This window comes from Nymphaea colorata, chromosome 7 (assembly GCF_008831285.2).
Source record: "Nymphaea colorata isolate Beijing-Zhang1983 chromosome 7, ASM883128v2, whole genome shotgun sequence".
Lineage (NCBI taxonomy): Eukaryota > Viridiplantae > Streptophyta > Magnoliopsida > Nymphaeales > Nymphaeaceae > Nymphaea > Nymphaea colorata.
This window is the reverse complement of record NC_045144.1, coordinates 13,154,609-13,173,378: the sequence shown is the minus strand read 5'-3', so window position 1 is coordinate 13,173,378 and position 18,770 is coordinate 13,154,609. Positions and strand designations below refer to the sequence as shown.

The 18,770-nt window shown below is 39.7% G+C and overlaps 1 protein-coding gene across 5 annotated transcripts in view; it reads left to right on the top strand.

Annotated features, from left to right (window-relative positions):
• LOC116257041 (uncharacterized) overlaps positions 1–18,770 on the top strand; it is a 92,945-nt gene that overhangs the window by 2,031 nt on the left and 72,144 nt on the right. For 2 of the 5 annotated variants that reach the window (XR_004173296.2, XM_031633640.2), the window contains exons 2-6: positions 5,414–5,690; positions 5,813–5,998; positions 8,423–8,578; positions 8,906–9,127; positions 9,200–9,433. Coding sequence is in view for 4 of the 5 variants with exons in the window: in XM_031633640.2 (XP_031489500.1) it covers positions 5,414–5,690; positions 5,813–5,998; positions 8,423–8,578; positions 8,906–9,127; positions 9,200–9,433 (1,075 nt within the window). In the remaining variant the exon portion in view is untranslated. Of the gene's footprint in view, positions 1–5,413; positions 5,691–5,812; positions 5,999–8,422; positions 8,579–8,905; positions 9,128–9,199; positions 9,434–18,770 lie in introns of those variants that run through there. The other 3 variants (XM_031633641.2, XM_031633644.2, XM_031633642.2) reach the window with 3 other exon arrangements.

Here is an 18,770-nt window from a genome sequence, read left to right as displayed (position 1 = left end):
GAGAAACTGCACAATGAATGAAGAAATAGATACATTGTCTGAAGTACTGTCTGAATGCAACACATTTATTGGGAGAGTTAGGAAAGGTGATTTCCATATCATTGTTGTTGTGCAATAATAATAAAGCACCATGAACGTTTCTTCAGTTCTATTAATCATACCAAATACGTTAAGATAGCTAATGATGCCATCACGTTGATGGTTGAAAATAAAGACATAGAACTGTGATACCTTTGAAGTGAAAATTGAGTTAATGGTTAGTTCAGGATGGGCTGACTAACACAGTTTTTTAGTACCTGAACAATGAGTTGCATATCGCTAAAAGACATGTACAACTTGATGGGAGCTGTTAAGATGACATTTGTTTGGATCTAAAACCTTGATCAATTCAGTAAGTTGCATATGGTTAAATGACATGTACAACTTGATGGAGGCTGCTAAGATGACATTTGTTTGGATCTAAAACTTTGATCAAACCCAAACTAGATCCATGAAAGCAAACAAATCTTAGACGCTTCTGAATCACAAAATAGTTCATTAAGAGGCTTGACAATACAATTTCAAAGAGCTTCATCAAAAAGAGGGCCAAAGAGCCCAATAAATAGAGAAAAAAGAATGCTATTGGGATTTCCAATGGCTATAAATATAGCCGCTGGAAGGGCCAATGGCTCTTCAGCATTGTTATTCGGCTGAGAAACAAAAGAAAATAAAAAATTACAAAAGAGAAAGAAAAGAAAATACAAAAAAGATAAGAATACATGGAACCCAATCAGAATTACAACTAGCACACAAAAAATAAAAATACCATAGAAATACAAATTACACAATTTAACAACCCCCTTCAAACGTATGGTGATATCGTAGAAAGTTTGCTTAAGAAGAAAATAGAATTGGGAGACTCCAAGTCCTTTGGTGAAGAAATTTTCCAGTTGAAATTCTACGAGACATAAGGAAGCTCAATATTCTTTTTGAGAAATTCTTTTCACACGGAATGATAACTCATTCAATATATTTGGTCTTTTTATGAAATGCATGATTACTTGCTAGATAGTTCACACTTTTGTTATCAAAATATTTCAACATCCATCTGATGTAGTAACCATTTTCTAACAACTGCTATAAGGGTTCTGACTGAAGTCATGAAGGCTATGGGAGTGAAAATTTCTTCATAGTCTATTCCATATTCTTGTGAGTAACCATTGGTAACTAATCTAGCTTTGGGCGTTTAGGTTTTATGTGCCCTGGCTCATGGCAGTGAAAGCATATTATTTTCTTACTTGATTCCTCACAATTTTTCCCAAAATAATGTGGTCTGTGGAGCTTAATATGAATACCAGGTCTAGGAACAGCCAACGCACTTCCATTAACCTCTTTATAATGGATAAGTCTTCTGTAATTACTCAGCTAGAGCTTCATTCATAGTAGGAATGTTGGCCTATGCAAAGGAGATGTTCTTGCAATTTCAAATTCAGGCCGAATCCCATAAGAAAGGAATAGAACTTGTCTTCTTGCAGTTGTTTTTCTCTTAGCAGAATGTCATGTGGATCTTTCTGTTTCAGCTCAAAGATGGAAAGTTCGCCCATAATTGGGGAAATTCTCCATAATAATCTTTGATTTATTTTTCTCCTTGTCGAGGTTTAAGACTTTGTCTTGAACATCCCATTTATGCACCATGGCTTCCATAGTGTGTGTTTCTAAAAGGAATTCCTATGTTTCGTGGGCTAGCTCAAATTTGGCTACTTGAGCACTAATTGTAGTATCAACACTATTAAGTAACCAAGACACGATTTTATGATGGTTGGTTTTCCATTCCTTCTCATATTCCTTGGTAGCTCTCTCTTTTTCTACTTCTTCTAGATCCTTAATCGCACCATCAATAGTCTTAGTAAGACTCAGTTTAGGCTCATTTTCAGAGCCATCTATGAATCCCCACATCCATTTTGCTCCAATATGGTGGTGCTTCATAGCTGAAGCCCATGTCACATAATTTGTAGCCGTAAGTTTAAGAAATGGTTGGAGGGGGAGATACTCCTCTTCCATTTCAACATGCAAAACAAATTACTCAGATTATGAAAGAAAGATATCACACCAGGGAGGAAGCGCTTGGCAGATCAATCCTCTCAATCTGTTCAGCAGCAACAGGATTCAATCAGCTTTCTGTAAAACATGCAATTATTCACGGCGGGTCTAACATGCACGGCGTCTAGTACTGATGCAAATCCTTAAATAAATCAGCAACTAGATGAACAACAATCAGGAGAAGTGGAAACAGCTAACTTGTTACAATATTTTATTAGCAAAGAAGCCTCATGCCCTCAACTTGGTAAACAAAAACTGTAACAACCCGACCCACTTCTGGGTTCGGGCCCCTGGTTTGGCGGATCCCAACCCGCCCTCTAGCAATTTCGGTTTCAACCCCAAAAAGGCTAGGAACCAAGACAATCATCTCATTAACGACCCCCCTTTTATAAGTCCTTGAAGACTCCTCACAATCTTCAATACGGGACTAAACATTTGGGGCGTTACAATCCACCCCCCTTAAGGCACACGCGTCTGTGCCTGTGGGACCCTAGGTTCGAGTGTTGAAACTGTTTTGATACCACTATAACACCCCATAAGTTTAGTCCCATATTGAAGATTGTGAGGGATCTTCATAGGCTTATAAAGAGGGGTCATTAATGAGATGATTGTCCTGGTTCCTAGGGCGGGTTGAGATCCGTCGAACCAGGGGCCCGAGCACAGGAGTGGGTCGGATTGTTACAGTGGTATCAGAGCAATTTCAACGCTCGGACCTAGAGGCGCGGACGCGTGTGCCTTAAGGGGGGTGGATTGTTACGCCCCAAATGTTTAGTCTCTTATTGAAGATTATGAGGAGTCTTCAAGGGCTTATAAAGGGGGGGGGGAGGGGGGGGTCGTTAATGAGATGATTGTCCTGGTTCCTATTCTTTTGGGGGTTGGAACCGAAACTACTAGGGTGGGTTAGGATCCGCCGAATCAGGGGCTCGAGCCCAGAAGTGGGTCGGGTTGTTACAGTGGTATCAGAGCTGGTTCAGCACTCGGACCTGTGGTCCCACACGCACGGACGCATGTGCCTTAAGGGGGGTTGATTGTAACACCCCATAAATTTAGTCTCGTATTGAAGATTGTGAGGGATCTTCATGGGCTTATAAAGAGGGGTCATTAATGAGTTGATTGTCTTGGTTCCTAGCCTTTTTGAGGTTGGAGTCAAAACTACTAGGGGGCGGGTTGAGATCCATCGAACCAGGGGCCCGAGCACAGGAGTGGGTCGGGTTGTTACAAAAATAGTCGCACAGACCCAAGCTCTGATATCATGTAAGGAAGCTGAATAGCTCACAAACAGCTAAACCTCACACACTTCTGAATCACAAAGTAGTTCATTAAGAGACTTCACAATGCAGCTCTCGATGAGCTACAACAAAAGAGGCTAAAGAGCCCAATAACGCCTTTGGGATTTCCAACGACTATAAATATAGCCATTGGAAAGCCCATAGGTTCTTCAGTGAGTTATTCAGCTGAGAAACAAAAGAAAATAAAAAATTACTAGAAAGGAATAAATAAATAAGCAACCAGATCAACAACAATCAGGAGAAGTGGCAACAACTAACTTGTCAATATTTCTTTAGCAAAGGAGCCTCAGGCCCTCAACTTGGCAAACAAAAACAGTCGCACAGAGCCAAGCTCTTATATCATGTAAGGAAACTGAATATCTCACACACTTCTGAATCACGAAGTAGTTCATTAAGAGACTTCACAATGCAGCTCTCGATGAGCTACATCAAAAAGAGGGCCAAAGAGCCCAATAAGTAAGCAAAGGGAAGGCCTTTGGGATTTCCAACGGCTATGAATATAGCCATTGGAAAGCTCAGCGGCTCTTCACTGAGTTATTCAGCTGAGAAACAAAAGAAAATAAAAAATTACAAGAACAGAAAAAAGTAACAAAAATACAAAAAAAAACATGGAACCCAATCAAAATCGCAAATAGGACCCAAAAAAATAACAATGCAAAAAAAATACAAATTATACAATTTAACAATTTCGACCTTGATTGATTCACCCAAGAAGAAATTCAGATTAGTTCAGAGAATAACTGCGAACAAAATGCAGTCAAAGAAATATAAATGATCAGCAGGGTAAGATGGATTCAGAAAAATAGAACTGAAGAAAGGCTTTAATGAGCTGTATTTTGAGAAGCAAAAAGATGTCCAGAATAGACCAGAAACAGCAAATGGGTAATATTTGAGAAGAACAGACCTTGTGTAGAAGTGCCTTTTGTAAGCAAGAGACTAACAATGGAAGTGCCAAATATAATTTATGACTATGATGAGAAATATTTCAGAATAAAACGAAGAACATACAAATGAACAGAAGTATTTAGAAAAATCTGAACTAGATGAGAAGATCTGAAACAGATGTAGAAGAGTAAAAATCTTTTGGACTTAGCAAAGGTTGGCCTTTTGGGTGCATCTTTTGAAAGAGAATACAACCTCAAAACTTGGCTCTAATACTATATCAGAACCTAAAAATATTTTGGTCACCACAGTCTATTTCAGAAAGATGAGTAAAGGATGAGAGGGACATTGTGGTTTCTGGAAACAGAGCTGCATCCTATACAATTTATATTCAGGAAAAAATACTCACAAGAAACAATTACATTAGGACCCCTGTCACACACTAAATTTTGAGCAAATAATATGTGCATGTAGATATGGATCAAGCTTAATATTAGATTCAAATCCAACCACATTACATCTTAACAATTGGTATCTTGCAAATCATTAATCAAGTTAATTATATGACCTACATATAGTGCACACCTTTAAAACTTAAGATACTCGAATCAAGAAGGTATCAGTTGGCACAGGATTTGAGAAGTTTAAGGCAAAGAGATGAGTCCATTCAAGCATTTCTTTTGTAAAATTTAAGCAAATTTCAGATGACCTTGCTATGATGCTGTCTAATGTAAGATGTAATAAATGTAAGGAATGCAAGAAACTGGAATCAGATGCTAACAACTAGTAATTCTGCCCTAGCCATTTGGCTTCCGTTCTGGATGAAGCATTCCTTGATGATATGTTTGTTTTTTTTTTTTTCTTTTTAGTTTGTCTGTGATAGTTTATTATCTTCATCTAGCATCTTTCGTTACAATCACATATGTATCATTTAGGGCATCTAACACCTTTCTGTTCTTTAGATTCTAACAGTGGACAATTTTGATATATTTTTTCCTCTCTTTTACTTTTTGGTGCTGGATGACTATACTATGAATTCCTTTTCTATGTCCATATTGTCATCTCCAATATATTTCTTGCAGGGAACAATTTCCACTTTTTTACTGTTGTTTTTTTGTCTGGTTATTTCCTTGCAGTAATTTTCAGTTATCCCTTTTCTGTAGGTTGTTTACAGCTGCAGATAGCGACGATATATGCACTGCTGTACAATTTATTAGCAGGTCAAGGACATGGTCAACATTGCTGGCTGTTGGATGGGGATATGGAGCAAATATGCTGATCAAATACCTTAGTGAAGTTTCCGAGAGATCAGCAATCACAGCTGTTGCATGCATTAATACTCCTTTTGACTTAGAGGACGCCACAAGGTCAGCCCCTTCTCATATTATTCCCGATCAAAAATTTACAGAGGGATTGCAAGATATCCTAAGAGCTAACAAGGTTTGTGTTTGCACTGAAAATTTTCTGCTAATGAAGAAGAAACTTGTATATTTGTTCACATTAGGTTCATTACTAAAATCACTATTCTTTAAGTGAAACTGAGCCTTATGTATTGCTCTTAGGAGCTCTTTCAAGGAAGAGGAAAGGGCTTCAATGTGGAAGAAGCTCTGTCAGCAACTTCTGTGCGTGATTTTGACAAGGCAATCTCTATGGTGTCCTATGGATTTGATAGAATTGAAGACTTTTACAAGAAGTCAAGTACAAGGGAACTGATCAATACGCTGAAAATTCCTGTGCTTTTCATACAGGCATGCATTCTAAGCTCCATTCCTTCATGTTTTCCTGTCTCCTGAATTCCTTGAGTTGACAAAGGAAAAAGAAAACCAGTTTCTTTTCATCTTATGAGTTCTGGTGGGATTGCAATTGTTTCATTCAGCTGCCCAGAGAGATATTGGCTACATAATGGGACAAGACTATCTGTCTTTTTCAAGAAATTAGAACTATTGAACTTTTCCGAAACAAGTTGACCCAAAAAACATGGTGGAATCCTGGACTGGAATGAAAAATGATCCATCACGAAATAGACTAAAGAAAGGAGAGAAAAGAAAGAAACCAATAAGATAGGAAAAAAGAAAAATGAGGGCAGATGCAGTCAGACGAAGTGCCAAACAAACTGATTTCACAATCCACACCAGCAATGAAAAGTACTTGTGTACTTCCATGGCAAATAATATTTATCCTTTTCCTTTTTTTCTTTTTTTTTGGGTCTCCCCTTTATAGATCAAGTTACTGGTCAGTAGATAGATTAACTTGGAACAGATTTGTGTCTGACGAGAAATGACAATGAAAACATCAAAAGAATAGTGAAAGGTAAACCTTCAAAATGCTTATGAGACAGATGAAGATGCATCACGAAATGTTAGGATTAGGGTTTATGTGCAGCCGCATAGAGAAATATGTCAGGTACAGATAGACTGGCTAGTTAATTAAAGAGGAGAAAAGGACTGAAGAGGCAATTTGAGAGAAATGAACTAGGGCTTTTGAGGATTTAACAATCAGAAATCAGAGATAAAGAGAAAGGATGTTGGAAAATAAGGGAGACTTGCAGAAGTTTTACAAAAGAGGAAACTATCAGATATTGGAGAAAATAATGTAAGTCGTCCAAATCAAGAAAGGTTTGAAAAAATGAGCAGAAGTTATAGGAAAGAAAAGATGGATTTCTTCACCTGATAAGGGAGGTGTTTTTTGGAATGCACCTTTTGAAAACAATCACATGCTTTGAATCCAATGCTGCTCCATGTTAGATTTTTGATATTTCACCCCACTTGATGTGCACAAGAAGAAAGAAGAAGATAGACTGCAATAGGTCACGTCCACCACATTCCCCATGTTGACTTGTTCTCGTTTATTATAAACGAGTTACAGGTATGACAATATTCCCAACTTGTCAATGGCAAGAGATTGCATGGTCTAATAAGCTTCTCAAGAATTACTGCAGCAATGAGCAGTATCAACCCCTCCTTCCTCTCTCTCTCTCTCTCTCTCTCTCTCTCTCTCTTTTGACCTTTTCTTCCTTTCCATTTTTTTTTTTCAGTTGACACTAAAACAAGAAATCAGTCTTCAATATGCAAAGAATCTGACATCTGGTCCGTTTCAGATTTCAGACGTCAGATCAAACCTGAAACCAAAACACATGAACAGCCTCCAAGCTAAAAAAATGGATCTGATGTCTGATGTCAGATTTCAGACGCCAGAACTGACCTGGAGTAAGTTTCCTCACTGATGCTTGCTTGAATCTGAGACCTGCATATCTAGTATTACTGAGCCTGACATACCGGAATTAGAGCAGAATGGGCAGAAAACAAATTATTTTGACAGACCTGATTAGAAAGTAAGAATATGGCAGAAAGAAGAGAATAAAACAGAATAAATCAGGTTTATATTAATCGGAAAAGAGCTGTAACACATCAAGCAACTCTGTTTTGGAAGCAGAGATTGTGTCAGTCAGAGAAAAACATCAACTAGAAAGGAAGAAGACACTGATCAGAGGAAGAGAGAAACTCATTTTACTGGAAATCTGAGCTTTCAGACCAGTCGACACTATGGATATTTAGTCAGGGGACAGAGGGTCCAGTCGACACTATGAATAAATTTTTTTAGTATTTCTGGCATTTTAGCGTTTTAGTAATTTTTTAATTTTCTGGCATTAAACAATCAGTGACAGCATTGAGATCAATTTTGCATGGCAGATCTTACCTATGTATCAGTGGTTCAATGGAACCAAATCTTAAAGTAAACATCAGGCTTTCTGATTTAGTATATTTATTTTTTGCATTCGTGAAATTCTATTGATTGTTGCTGGTCCAACAGACACCTTAAACCTGTTTGGATAAATATTTTTTGGTTTTAAATATTTTTTTTTCTCAAGAGATCCATTTCAAATGATCATCTTTCTTTCCGGCCGCCATATGGTTCACTTATGTGGATGAACTCTTGATTCTTCCAAATTAGGTCTCCTTTGGCAAATGTCAACTAGGTGTGTCAAGCCAGTTAATGATTTTCTATGAGTATTCAAAATATTGGCCATTTTTTGTTGTTAATTCTTGCTGATAATTCAGGAATGCATAGAAGTGATTCACAAGCCTGCTGTCAATTTCTTTCTTTAACATGCGTATTTTTTTAAGGGATTATCTAATTTATGAAATTATCCTTTATTTTTTGCTACTGAGCAGACTGATGAAGGCACTGTACCATTGTTCTCTGTTCCACGCAATGCAATTGCGGAGAATCCATATACTAGCTTACTTTTGTGTTCCTGTACACCATCAAGTCTAATGAAGAAAGCGGCTCCTTCTACACTGCCATGGTGTCAGAATCTTATAATTGATGTAAGAGGCAATTAGTCCTTTTCTGTTCCTTTCAGCTTAATGCAGCATCAATCTTATGTTGGAACATGTCCGGGTCTAGGTCCAGATCTAGACACATCTCCACAGCTGCCGTTTTTCATGCTTGGAATATTTCCTATGTTGTATGGCAAAAAGTTGCCCTCATTGAGTGTTTGATCAACGAAACCCTCTCCACAGCTGCCGTTTTTCATGCTTGAATTCAAACTAAAGCTTGTATAATTTAAAGCATCTCTGCTTTAAATGTTTATTAGGATATGCTCCACACATCACTAAGACCTTTTTTTTTTGACACATTTGTTCATCTCTTAGTGGTTCACGGGTGTAGAGCTTGCATTTTTGAAGGGGCGTCATCCTCTACTAAACGAAACAGATATTGCTCTCAGTCTTTCAAAAGGTCTAATGTTGTTTAACAGAAGTACTTCAGTTGATGATATCTTAATGAGCAAACAAGGTCAAGGCTCCAGAAACTTACAAGCTTCTTTGAATCTTCAAGGTGGTGCTGGTAATGGACGATTCAATAGTGAACATTTGGTAGGTCTTTTTTCTTTCAAGAATGAATGATGACATTACATGGTCAGGCATAAAACCGCAACTCATTTGCAGTTAGAAAGTGAATTACGGGGAAGGATCAACTTGGAAGGGACAGAACCTCAGCAGGTTGGGGTTGACCATTTATTGCAGCATGTGGAATCTGTTGATGATAAAGCAGTTCAAGAGAGACAGGATGATGTTCCTGGTGCCACTCAAATGAGTCAAATCTTACAAACAGCAGAGTTTGTGATGAAGATGCTTGATGTTACTATGCCTGGTACACTAGGAGATGAACAGAAGAAAAAGGTATTTTCATTTTTTCACAAAATTAAATTAGATATTTTGATTCAATTATAACCATAAGAAGGCACCTCTAATTCACCATGTGGAATATCCATGATGTGGGTTGTTAGAATATTAGTTGATGGGTTAGGTAGCTTTATGGAATTTTAAGAAATTCTATGTTGTATTTGTTATCTTTTATATTTCCCCCCCCCCCCCTCCTCCCACCACAAAGAAGATCTCTTTGAATCAGAGATTAGGGTTAATGGGTGTAGAAATACGAACAAGAAGAAGACGAAGAGAAACAATGATCACGATGTAACGTGGAAAACCCTCAACACGAGGGAGAAAAAACCACGAATGAGGAGGAGTTGGTGCCCACTAGCAGCCAGACTCTCTCTCTCTTAAGATTATCATTAACTCTTAAGGATTAGGGTTACATGACTTAAGTAGAGCCCAAAACGGGCTACAAGGCGGGTCGGGTATGGATCCGGACCCGAAACACACAATCCATCAACACTCCCCCTCAAGTTGGGCATACATATCAAACATGCCCAACTTGGATACATTCCTCTCAAATGAAGCTGAAGGAAGAGCTTTCGTCAGAACATCAGCAGTTTGGTCTTCAGACTTCATGTAAGGTAAGATCAACTCTTTCGCATCAATCCTTTCCCGAATACAGTGACGATCAATTTCAACATGTTTTGTTCTGTCGTGAAGAACAGGATTGTTGGCTAAGTTGATTGCAGACTTGTTATCACAGTACATCTTCATAGGTCCTTCAATCTCTATTCCAATGTCAGTCAACAATATCTTCAACCATAATAACTCTGACACTCCCATAGCAACTGCCCTATATTCTGCCTCTGCACTGGATCTAGAGCAAACATCCTGTCTCTTGCTTCTCCATACAACAAGGTTTCCTCCCAAGTAGACACAGTACCCTGTAGTGGATCATCTGGTATCACCACAACCTGCCCAATCCGCATCAGAATAGCCCTCGATTTCCACAGTCTCTTGTTTCACATACAGGAGTCCCTTACCAGGATTTTTCTTCAGGTAGCATAGCACTCTGTCCACAGCCTTCAAATGTGCATCGGTAGGCGCATGCATGAATTGGCTCAAAACATTCACCGCAAAGGTGATATCAGGTCTCGTGAGGGTAAGATAAATTAGCTTCCCAACCAAACGTTGATATCTTCCCTTGTCTTCTTCACAGAGAGGCTCTCCATCTCTAAGACTCAACTTGTGCCCAGTGTCAAAAGGGGTAGGAGTAGGTCTACATCCCAATTTACCAGTTTCTTCCAGCAGATCTAATGTATATTTCCTTTGGTTTAGTACAAGACCAGTACTAGACCTAGCAACCTCCATACCAAGAAAATACCTTAGCTTGCCAAGATCTTTGAGGTCGAATTCTGTAGCCAGTAACCCTTTTAGCTTGATAATCTCCTCCTCATCATCTCCAGTAACAATCATGTCATCTACGTAGACGAGCAGGAGAGTAACCCTGCTCTCCTTCTTCTTCACAAACAGAGTGTGATCTCCATTTCCTTGTTTGTATCCATGACGTATCATCACTCTTCTTAGTCGTTCAAACCACGCTCTGGGCGATTGCTTAAGGCCATACAAGGCCTTTTTCAGCTTACAACACTTTTCTGGTTCTTCATATCCTGGAGGCATATGCATATATACTTCTTCTTCGAGGTCACCATTGAGGAATGCATTCTTAACATCCAGTTGATACATCTTCCACTCCTTCATCACAGCTAGGGATATAACCACCCTCACAGTCTTCATTTTCGCAACAGGAGCAAAGGTTTCCAAGTAATCAATTCCATATTTCTGGCTAAACCCCTTGGCCACAAGTCGAGCTTTATATCTTTCAACACTCCCATCTGGTTTGTACTTGATGGTATACACCCATTTGGATCCAACTAGGTGAGCGGCTTCAGGAATCTTCACCACTTCTCATGTCAAGTTTCTTCTTAGGGCATCTATTTCTTCTTTCATTGCATCAGCCCACTTGGAGTCACTTTGAGCTTCAGCGACAGTCCTGGGAATCACAGCCAAAGAGAGAGTAGAAATAAAGCACTTGTAATCTTTCCCAAGTCTGGAATAAGAAACAAAATTACCAATGGGGTGTTGAGTACATGACCTGACACCCTTTCTCAGGGCAATGGGAAGATCGTCATTCTTCTTTTCAACCTCATCATGAGTCTCCACGGTCTCCTTGGTAGGACTTGGTTCATCCAGGGAAGGAGTGGCATTGGGATTGGAAGTAGATCTAGCATCACAAGTCATCACCTCTGTCCGAGTACCTCGTCTAGAGTAGAACTGTCCAAACAACTGAGGGCCTTCCTTCTCAATGCTATTGTCACCCCTTTCCTCCTTCTCAGGCACATCAACAGTATTAAGTGATTCTGCTTTCTTGTAGTCCAAAAAATCTATAAACTGAAGTTCCTGTCTCTGAGAATACTCTTCCCTGCCCACAGACTGCTCCCCCTGAAGAGGATTCGCACCAAAGTAAGAGGCATGTTCCAAGAAGGTGACATCCCTCGTAACATAAGCTCGACCAGTAATAGGATCAATACATTTGTATCCTTTTTGCGTAGGGGAGTATCCAACAAAGACACCTTTGATAGACCTAGGATCAAGTTTCTTGACATTTGGACTGTGATCATGGATAAAACATACACAACCAAAAACACGAGGAGGAAGAGGAAATGGTGGACGACTGCCCTAATACGTTCCAAATAATCCATGATAGATGTTGAATCCTTGTTCAAATTCTGAAATTCTTTCTTTAAGTACATAATTTGTGCTTCTGATATTTGGGGAAAGGTATCAACAAGAGTTTCCCATAACTTTTTTGCAGTACAATCATCATCAACTGAAAGTAGCACTTGTTGAGATAAAGTAGATAGAATATATGCAACCAGACTTTGGTCGCGTCTCATCCAGACAACATGTTCAGGGTTGTTGTTTTCTTGAACAGCAATGACCTTTTCGGCCTTATTTTTTATTTCCTACAGAATAGACTTTGGTGGATCCTTTGTTGTCGAGACGCTCAAAGGGGCCTTCATTCCTTATAAAAGGCATGATCTGCCTTTTTTAGGTTAGATAATTTTTATGGTTGAATTTTTTGGTAATAAGATGAGGAAGAAAATTTGAGGACATACCAGAATGTGGTTTTTCATGAGAGCAGAAAAGGACGGTATACAGGTAGATAAGAGGAGAAAAAGAGGACATGATATAACAAGGTGTGCCCCTAGGTAACCAAGAAGAAGGTTTGTATAAAAGGACAAAAATTACGCAAGAGAAAAGTAAATAATCAACATAAAGACAAGATGAGAAAAGAGTTCTAATCAGATCAGACCTGATTGGGCATTCCGTTAGGTAGCTACAACAAAACCTTGCTCTCATACCATGATAGAAATCTAGCACCAATATGTGTAACTAAAAATTTGTATTCGTGCAAGAAGATAGAAAGAGAGAATGTGTCACACCCAACACTTTGACCCTGAAATAATTTTTTTTGTTAAAACACAAACTTGAGGTGCAATGACACAACAATTCAAAAGGAAAGGAGATATGCAATTCAAAACAATGAGACAAACTTTCCATTATATAATAATTTTGCTTATACAAAATTACTTCACATTTTTCAATAACACATTTGACAATATTGAATATTGGAGGAAGAAGGGGACGAGAGAGAGAGAGAGAGAGAGAGGAAAACACTTTCTTGCTTATTCACGTGACCCTAATCTCATATTAAAAGAGATTAGGGTTGGCAACCTAACAATTACAAAATCAGTCCACTAAATATAAGAAAATATTTAAAGAACTACTATTCAACTTTCTAATATTGCAGAAACACTCTTTAACACTCCCCCTCAAGCTGGAGCATAGATATCAATCATGCTCAACTTGTTACAACCTCTTAGGAAATCGCCTATGGGAAGAGCCTTGGTGAACATATCAGCTGCCTGATCTTCAGAGGAGACATAGGAGACATGAATAGTGCTAATAATTCCTTCTTGAACTAAATCCCGAACATAGTGGCAATCCACTTCAATATGTTTTGTCCTTTCATGAAAAACATGATTGTTAGCAATATAGGTAGCCGCCTTGTTGTCACAATACATCTTCATTGGGAGATTCACTGAAACAACCAACTTTAAAAGTAATGATCTGACCCATGACATTTCAGCCGCAGTTTGAGCCATAACCCTATATTCCGACTCAGCACTAGATCGAGCCACTACATTCTGCTTCTTGCTCCTCCAAGAAATAAGATTACCTCCCACAAAGACACAAAAACCTGTGGTAGACTTCCTGTCATCTACAGATCCTGCATAATCAGCATCACTATACGCTTCGATGTCAACACCATCTCCCTTTTTAAACCATAACCCCTTTCCCGGGGCTGATTTCAAGTATCTGACAATCATTAGAGCAGCATCCTAATGAACCTTTCGAGGCTTTTCCATGAATTGACTTAGCTTATTCACAGCAAAGCTAATGTCGGGGCGAGTGACCATCAAATACAGCAGTTTCCCTACAAGAGATCTGTAAGATCTAGAGTCAAAAGGCTTTGATTCATCATCATGTATATGAATTCGGGGATTCATGGGAAGTGTGGCAGGTTTAGCTCTCAATAAACCTGTTTCCTGCATAAGATCAAGAGCATATTTTCGTTGAGACACTACAACTCCTTTACTACTATGAGCCACCTCAATACCAAGAAAATAACGGAGTTGTCCAAGGTCTTTTGTGACAAAGTGTTGTTGTAAAAACTCCTTTATCTGAGCTATTTCTTGATTACTTTCTCCAGTGAGAACAATATCATCCACATATACAATCAATATCACTATACCAGATGTGCTTCGCTTGATAAACAATGAGTGATCAAGCTGGGATCGTTGAAATCCACACTTAGATAAAACCTCAGTTAGCTTATGGAACCATGCACGAGGACTCTGTTTAAGTCCATAAATAGCCTTCTTTAATTTGCATACCTTGGAACACTCCCCTTATCGCTCAAAACCAGGTGGTTGCTGCATATAGACGGTTTCAGACAGGTCTCCATACAGAAAAGCATTTTTCACATCCAGCTGAAATAGAGGCCACTCTCGCTGGACAGCAAGAGATATAATCAGTCGAATAGTACCCAACCGAGCCACGGGCGAAAAAGTCTCAAAGAAGTCAACGCCATAAGTCTGTGTATATCCTTTAGCAATAAGACGTGCCTTGAACTGTTCAACTGAACCATCAGAATGATACTTGATGGTGAACACCCATTTGGAGCCAACCACATCACAGTGCATCGGTGGATCCACCAAATCCCAAGTCTCCCGAGAGATAAGAGCATCCATTTCCTCCTGCATGGCTTGCCGCCACCTTGAATCTAACAAGGCTTGATGGTGAGAAGACGGGATGATGTGGTTAGACAAAGATCGATCAAACTGCACCAACCTTGTACTCAAATGGTCAGTAGAGACAGAATTAGAAATCGGATGTAGTGTGCACTGTCGCTTGCCCTTGCGAATAGCAATGGGGAGATCATCTGCAGTGTGATCATCATTTAAACCTGTGTCAGTCTTATCAGTGGAGCTTACCTCTTGAGAAGACGCTGGTGGGCGGTTGAGAGAAGGACCCAAACGACGAGTGTAAACTAATGGATGATCAAGAAAACGTTTACATGACATAGATTGAGATGGGGGGATCGACTCAAGTGACACTGGTGGAATAGGAAGAGGAACCGGTATAGGCATCTCAGATGGAGGACTCGAAGGAGAAAAATAAGGACAAGACTCAAAGAATGTAACATCCACACTGATAATCTCTTTCTTGGTCTGGGGATCAAAGCACTTATATCCTTTTTTATTTGCAGAGTATCCAATAAATACACATTTGATGGCTTGGGCAGCAAGTTTGTTTTTGTCTGGGCCTAGGATGTGTGCAAAGCAAGTGCATCCAAATACTTTGGGAGGTATATAAAATAGTGGTCGATTTGGATATAAAAGTTGAATGAGAATACGTTCTTGGATGGCTGACAAGGGTAATCTGTTAATGAGGTAACATGCAGTAAGAATAGCATCCCCCCAAAAGTATGCAGGCATGTGAGAATGCAACATGAGGGTACGGGCCACATTTAGGAGTTGTCGATGTTTGCGTTCGGCAACACCATTTTGTTGGGATGTGTGTGGACAATTGAGGCCGAATTCCATGATTGGCATAAAACTGAAGTAGAACGGAAGATTTGAATTCAAGAGCATTATCAGTGCGAATATTTTTTACAATGAAACCAAACTGAGTTTTTATTTCCTTGACAAATTTAGGAAGAATACATATGACTTCGGATCTTTCCCGTAACAAGAATACCCAACTGACTCGAGTAAAATCATCAACCAAAACAAGATAATACTGAAAACGCGAGTGAAAAGGAACCCGACTAGGACCCCATACATCCACATGAAGGAGATCAAATGGACTTTGACTAGATGGTTCTTGACTCGAAGGAAAGCTACTCCGTGTATGTTTGCCTAATTGGCAAGCATCACATAAGAAGGACTCTGATATAGTAATACCTGGAAGCATGCAACGAAGTTTTGACACTGAAGGATGACCCAGTGTGAGATGCCACTGAAAAGGAGAAGGCTTTGAGGAGAATGAAGAGGCAGCAACATTTACTGGGACAGACAAGAAATAGAGACCCTCACGTTCATGGCCGCCACCAATCATCTTCCCAGTTAGTAAATCCTGAAAAGAACATGTACCAGGGTCAAAAATGACTCTACACTTTAAATCAATAGCAAGTTGCTTAACAGATAACAAATTAACAGGAAACTGTGGAGCATAGAGCATGTGGGTAATAGTGCCTAAATGTGGGAGATAAATATCATCGCTGCCCAATACAGGAGATAGCTTGCCATTTGCCAGTCTGACATGTTGTGGTGTAGAGAACCTGACTAATGATGAAAAAATATATGGTTGATTACAACAGTGCTTGGAGGCGCCAGAATCTATCATCCACATCATATCTGGGTCATCGGTAGGAGCACCAACAGAGAGGGAAGAGTCTATCACAGTCGTGCAGGCATATGAGAAGGAATTTTCAGCCATCTTGTAGTCATTGGAACCCTCAGACACATTACCATCAGCCATAGTAAAATTCCAACCAGAATTGTATTCACAATATGTATGTGTAAGGTGCAGTGGTTAACTTCAACCAAGGCACGACAGCATAGAAGAATCTGGAACACACTTATGGCTCTAATCATCAACTCAGAAATTCACTGAAACAGGCAGCAAGATAGGCACTAACTCAGGCAGCAACTCAACAAAATAATTTCAGCCGATGGCTGCAAAACAAGCAGGAACTTTACGATTAGCAGCAGTCCACAACTAATGAGACCTCAACTTATAGATTTCATATCCACGATCTGTAGATCATTCTGCTCCTCACATAAAATTATATCCACAAGCAGTAGATTGACTCTGCCCCACACAGTCAACATAAAAATCTGATTACAGCAACAATAACCTCTACGAGATCCACTTAAGGATCAGGTTGAACAGAAACACAAAACAAATTGGCGGACTGTTTTCAGACGTGGATAGCAGGCAGCACTTTCAGATGTCGATAATAGGTAGCAAACAAGCACAAGTTTGACAGTAGAGAAAACCTGTCTCACTTCAACGATGCAGAGAGAAAACAAAAATCTGCCTACTCCTTACAATTTCAAACTTGTCTCACTTCAATGATGCAGGAAAAAGACTGACATACCTTTGCCTGTGAGAATCCACCAGGCATCACACGGCTAAACAAATCAGACTGCCCTAGCAGATCCGACATTCTTTGGCCTACACATCTTCCACGGCTGCACTTGAGTTAGATTTGATTTTGCAGCAAGGTCTAATCTGATTCACCATTTCAGCTACGTGATAAGCTTCAACGGCAGCAGCTTTCAGCAACTTCACGACAGCAGCAGCAACACAAGGGTGCTAATCATGTTTTCACATGTTAAAAACGTGATTAGCCCCTATCCAACCAACCAATCAACTTGCTTGTTTTGTAAACAACAAGAACCCTAGGTGTGAAACCCTAGTTTGGCGGAAGAGATGAGAGATGAGAGGAGAAGGGAACCCTAGGCGTGAAACCCTAGATCACACAGCCCTAGGTCTAGAGAGAGAGAGAGAGAGAGAAGGAGAGAGAGAGAGAGAGAGAGAGAGAGAGGAAAACACTTTCTTGCTTATTCACGTGACCTAATCTCATATTAAAAGAGATTAGGGTTGGCAACATAACAATTACAAAATCAGTCCACTAAATATAAGAAAATATTTAAAGAACTACTATTCAACTTTCTAATATTGCAGAACCACTCTTTAACAGACAAAATGCCCCAAAACCATGACATTGATGCCTAACAAAAACAAGACATTAATAAAACCAATACATGACGCGCCAATACTACAAAAGACCCAAAACCTCCTCAGTAGGATGTGAGTTGAGCCATCTGATCAACCTGCTGCCCCGGGTCCGCCAAAACCTGAAAAATAAAACAACATAAGGCTTAGCCTTCGCATATGGAAACACCCCAAGTAATTCCCTAACTCTCTTAGGTAAGGGCTCAAATCTAGGATAAACAATTACGAAAGCAAATCACTATCATAATGTTGTGATAGGGCATATAGTCACGTGACTTGTCAAGAAGGCCCCTCACGGCCTCACATATACCACGACATGTAAAGGCCTCTCAATGGTCATACAAAACACATTCAACAATCACATACACTCATTCACATTCTTTTCATTTACATTAGCTTTAGTAAATTGGGTGCAAACACAGACACATGCACACCACGGGCGACCTACAGTTGGGAGACAACCCCCATGGTGGCCCGAAACGATATGGATTCATTCGCGCTGCAACGGAAGAACAATCGTCCATAGATGTGTGAATTCCAAGGATAGTTTCTCAGCCTTTCTTAGGACACCCAGTTTGGGAAGGCGGGAGCCTAACACTCCAAGCACATCACACAACGGTACCCTGAGGCCTTGCACCGCCTGCGCTCCGAGCAGGCGAGACCAATGGCGAAGGCGGGACACCTCCCAAACACATTGCCACAACCCACTGGTCTTTCATCTCTTATTCTTTCTTACCTATCATTATGAAAGCACATTCACAAAATGACCGACTAGCTCATGAGGTTGGTTTACTTCGCGAGTGCACCCATACCTCCAATTGCCTCCACACAGAGGGTTGCTCATATAGTTAACATTCTTAGCTAGCCGTCATAACATTACGAGTACAATTACCCTTCAATTTCATTCATTTGCATTCAGCTCACAACA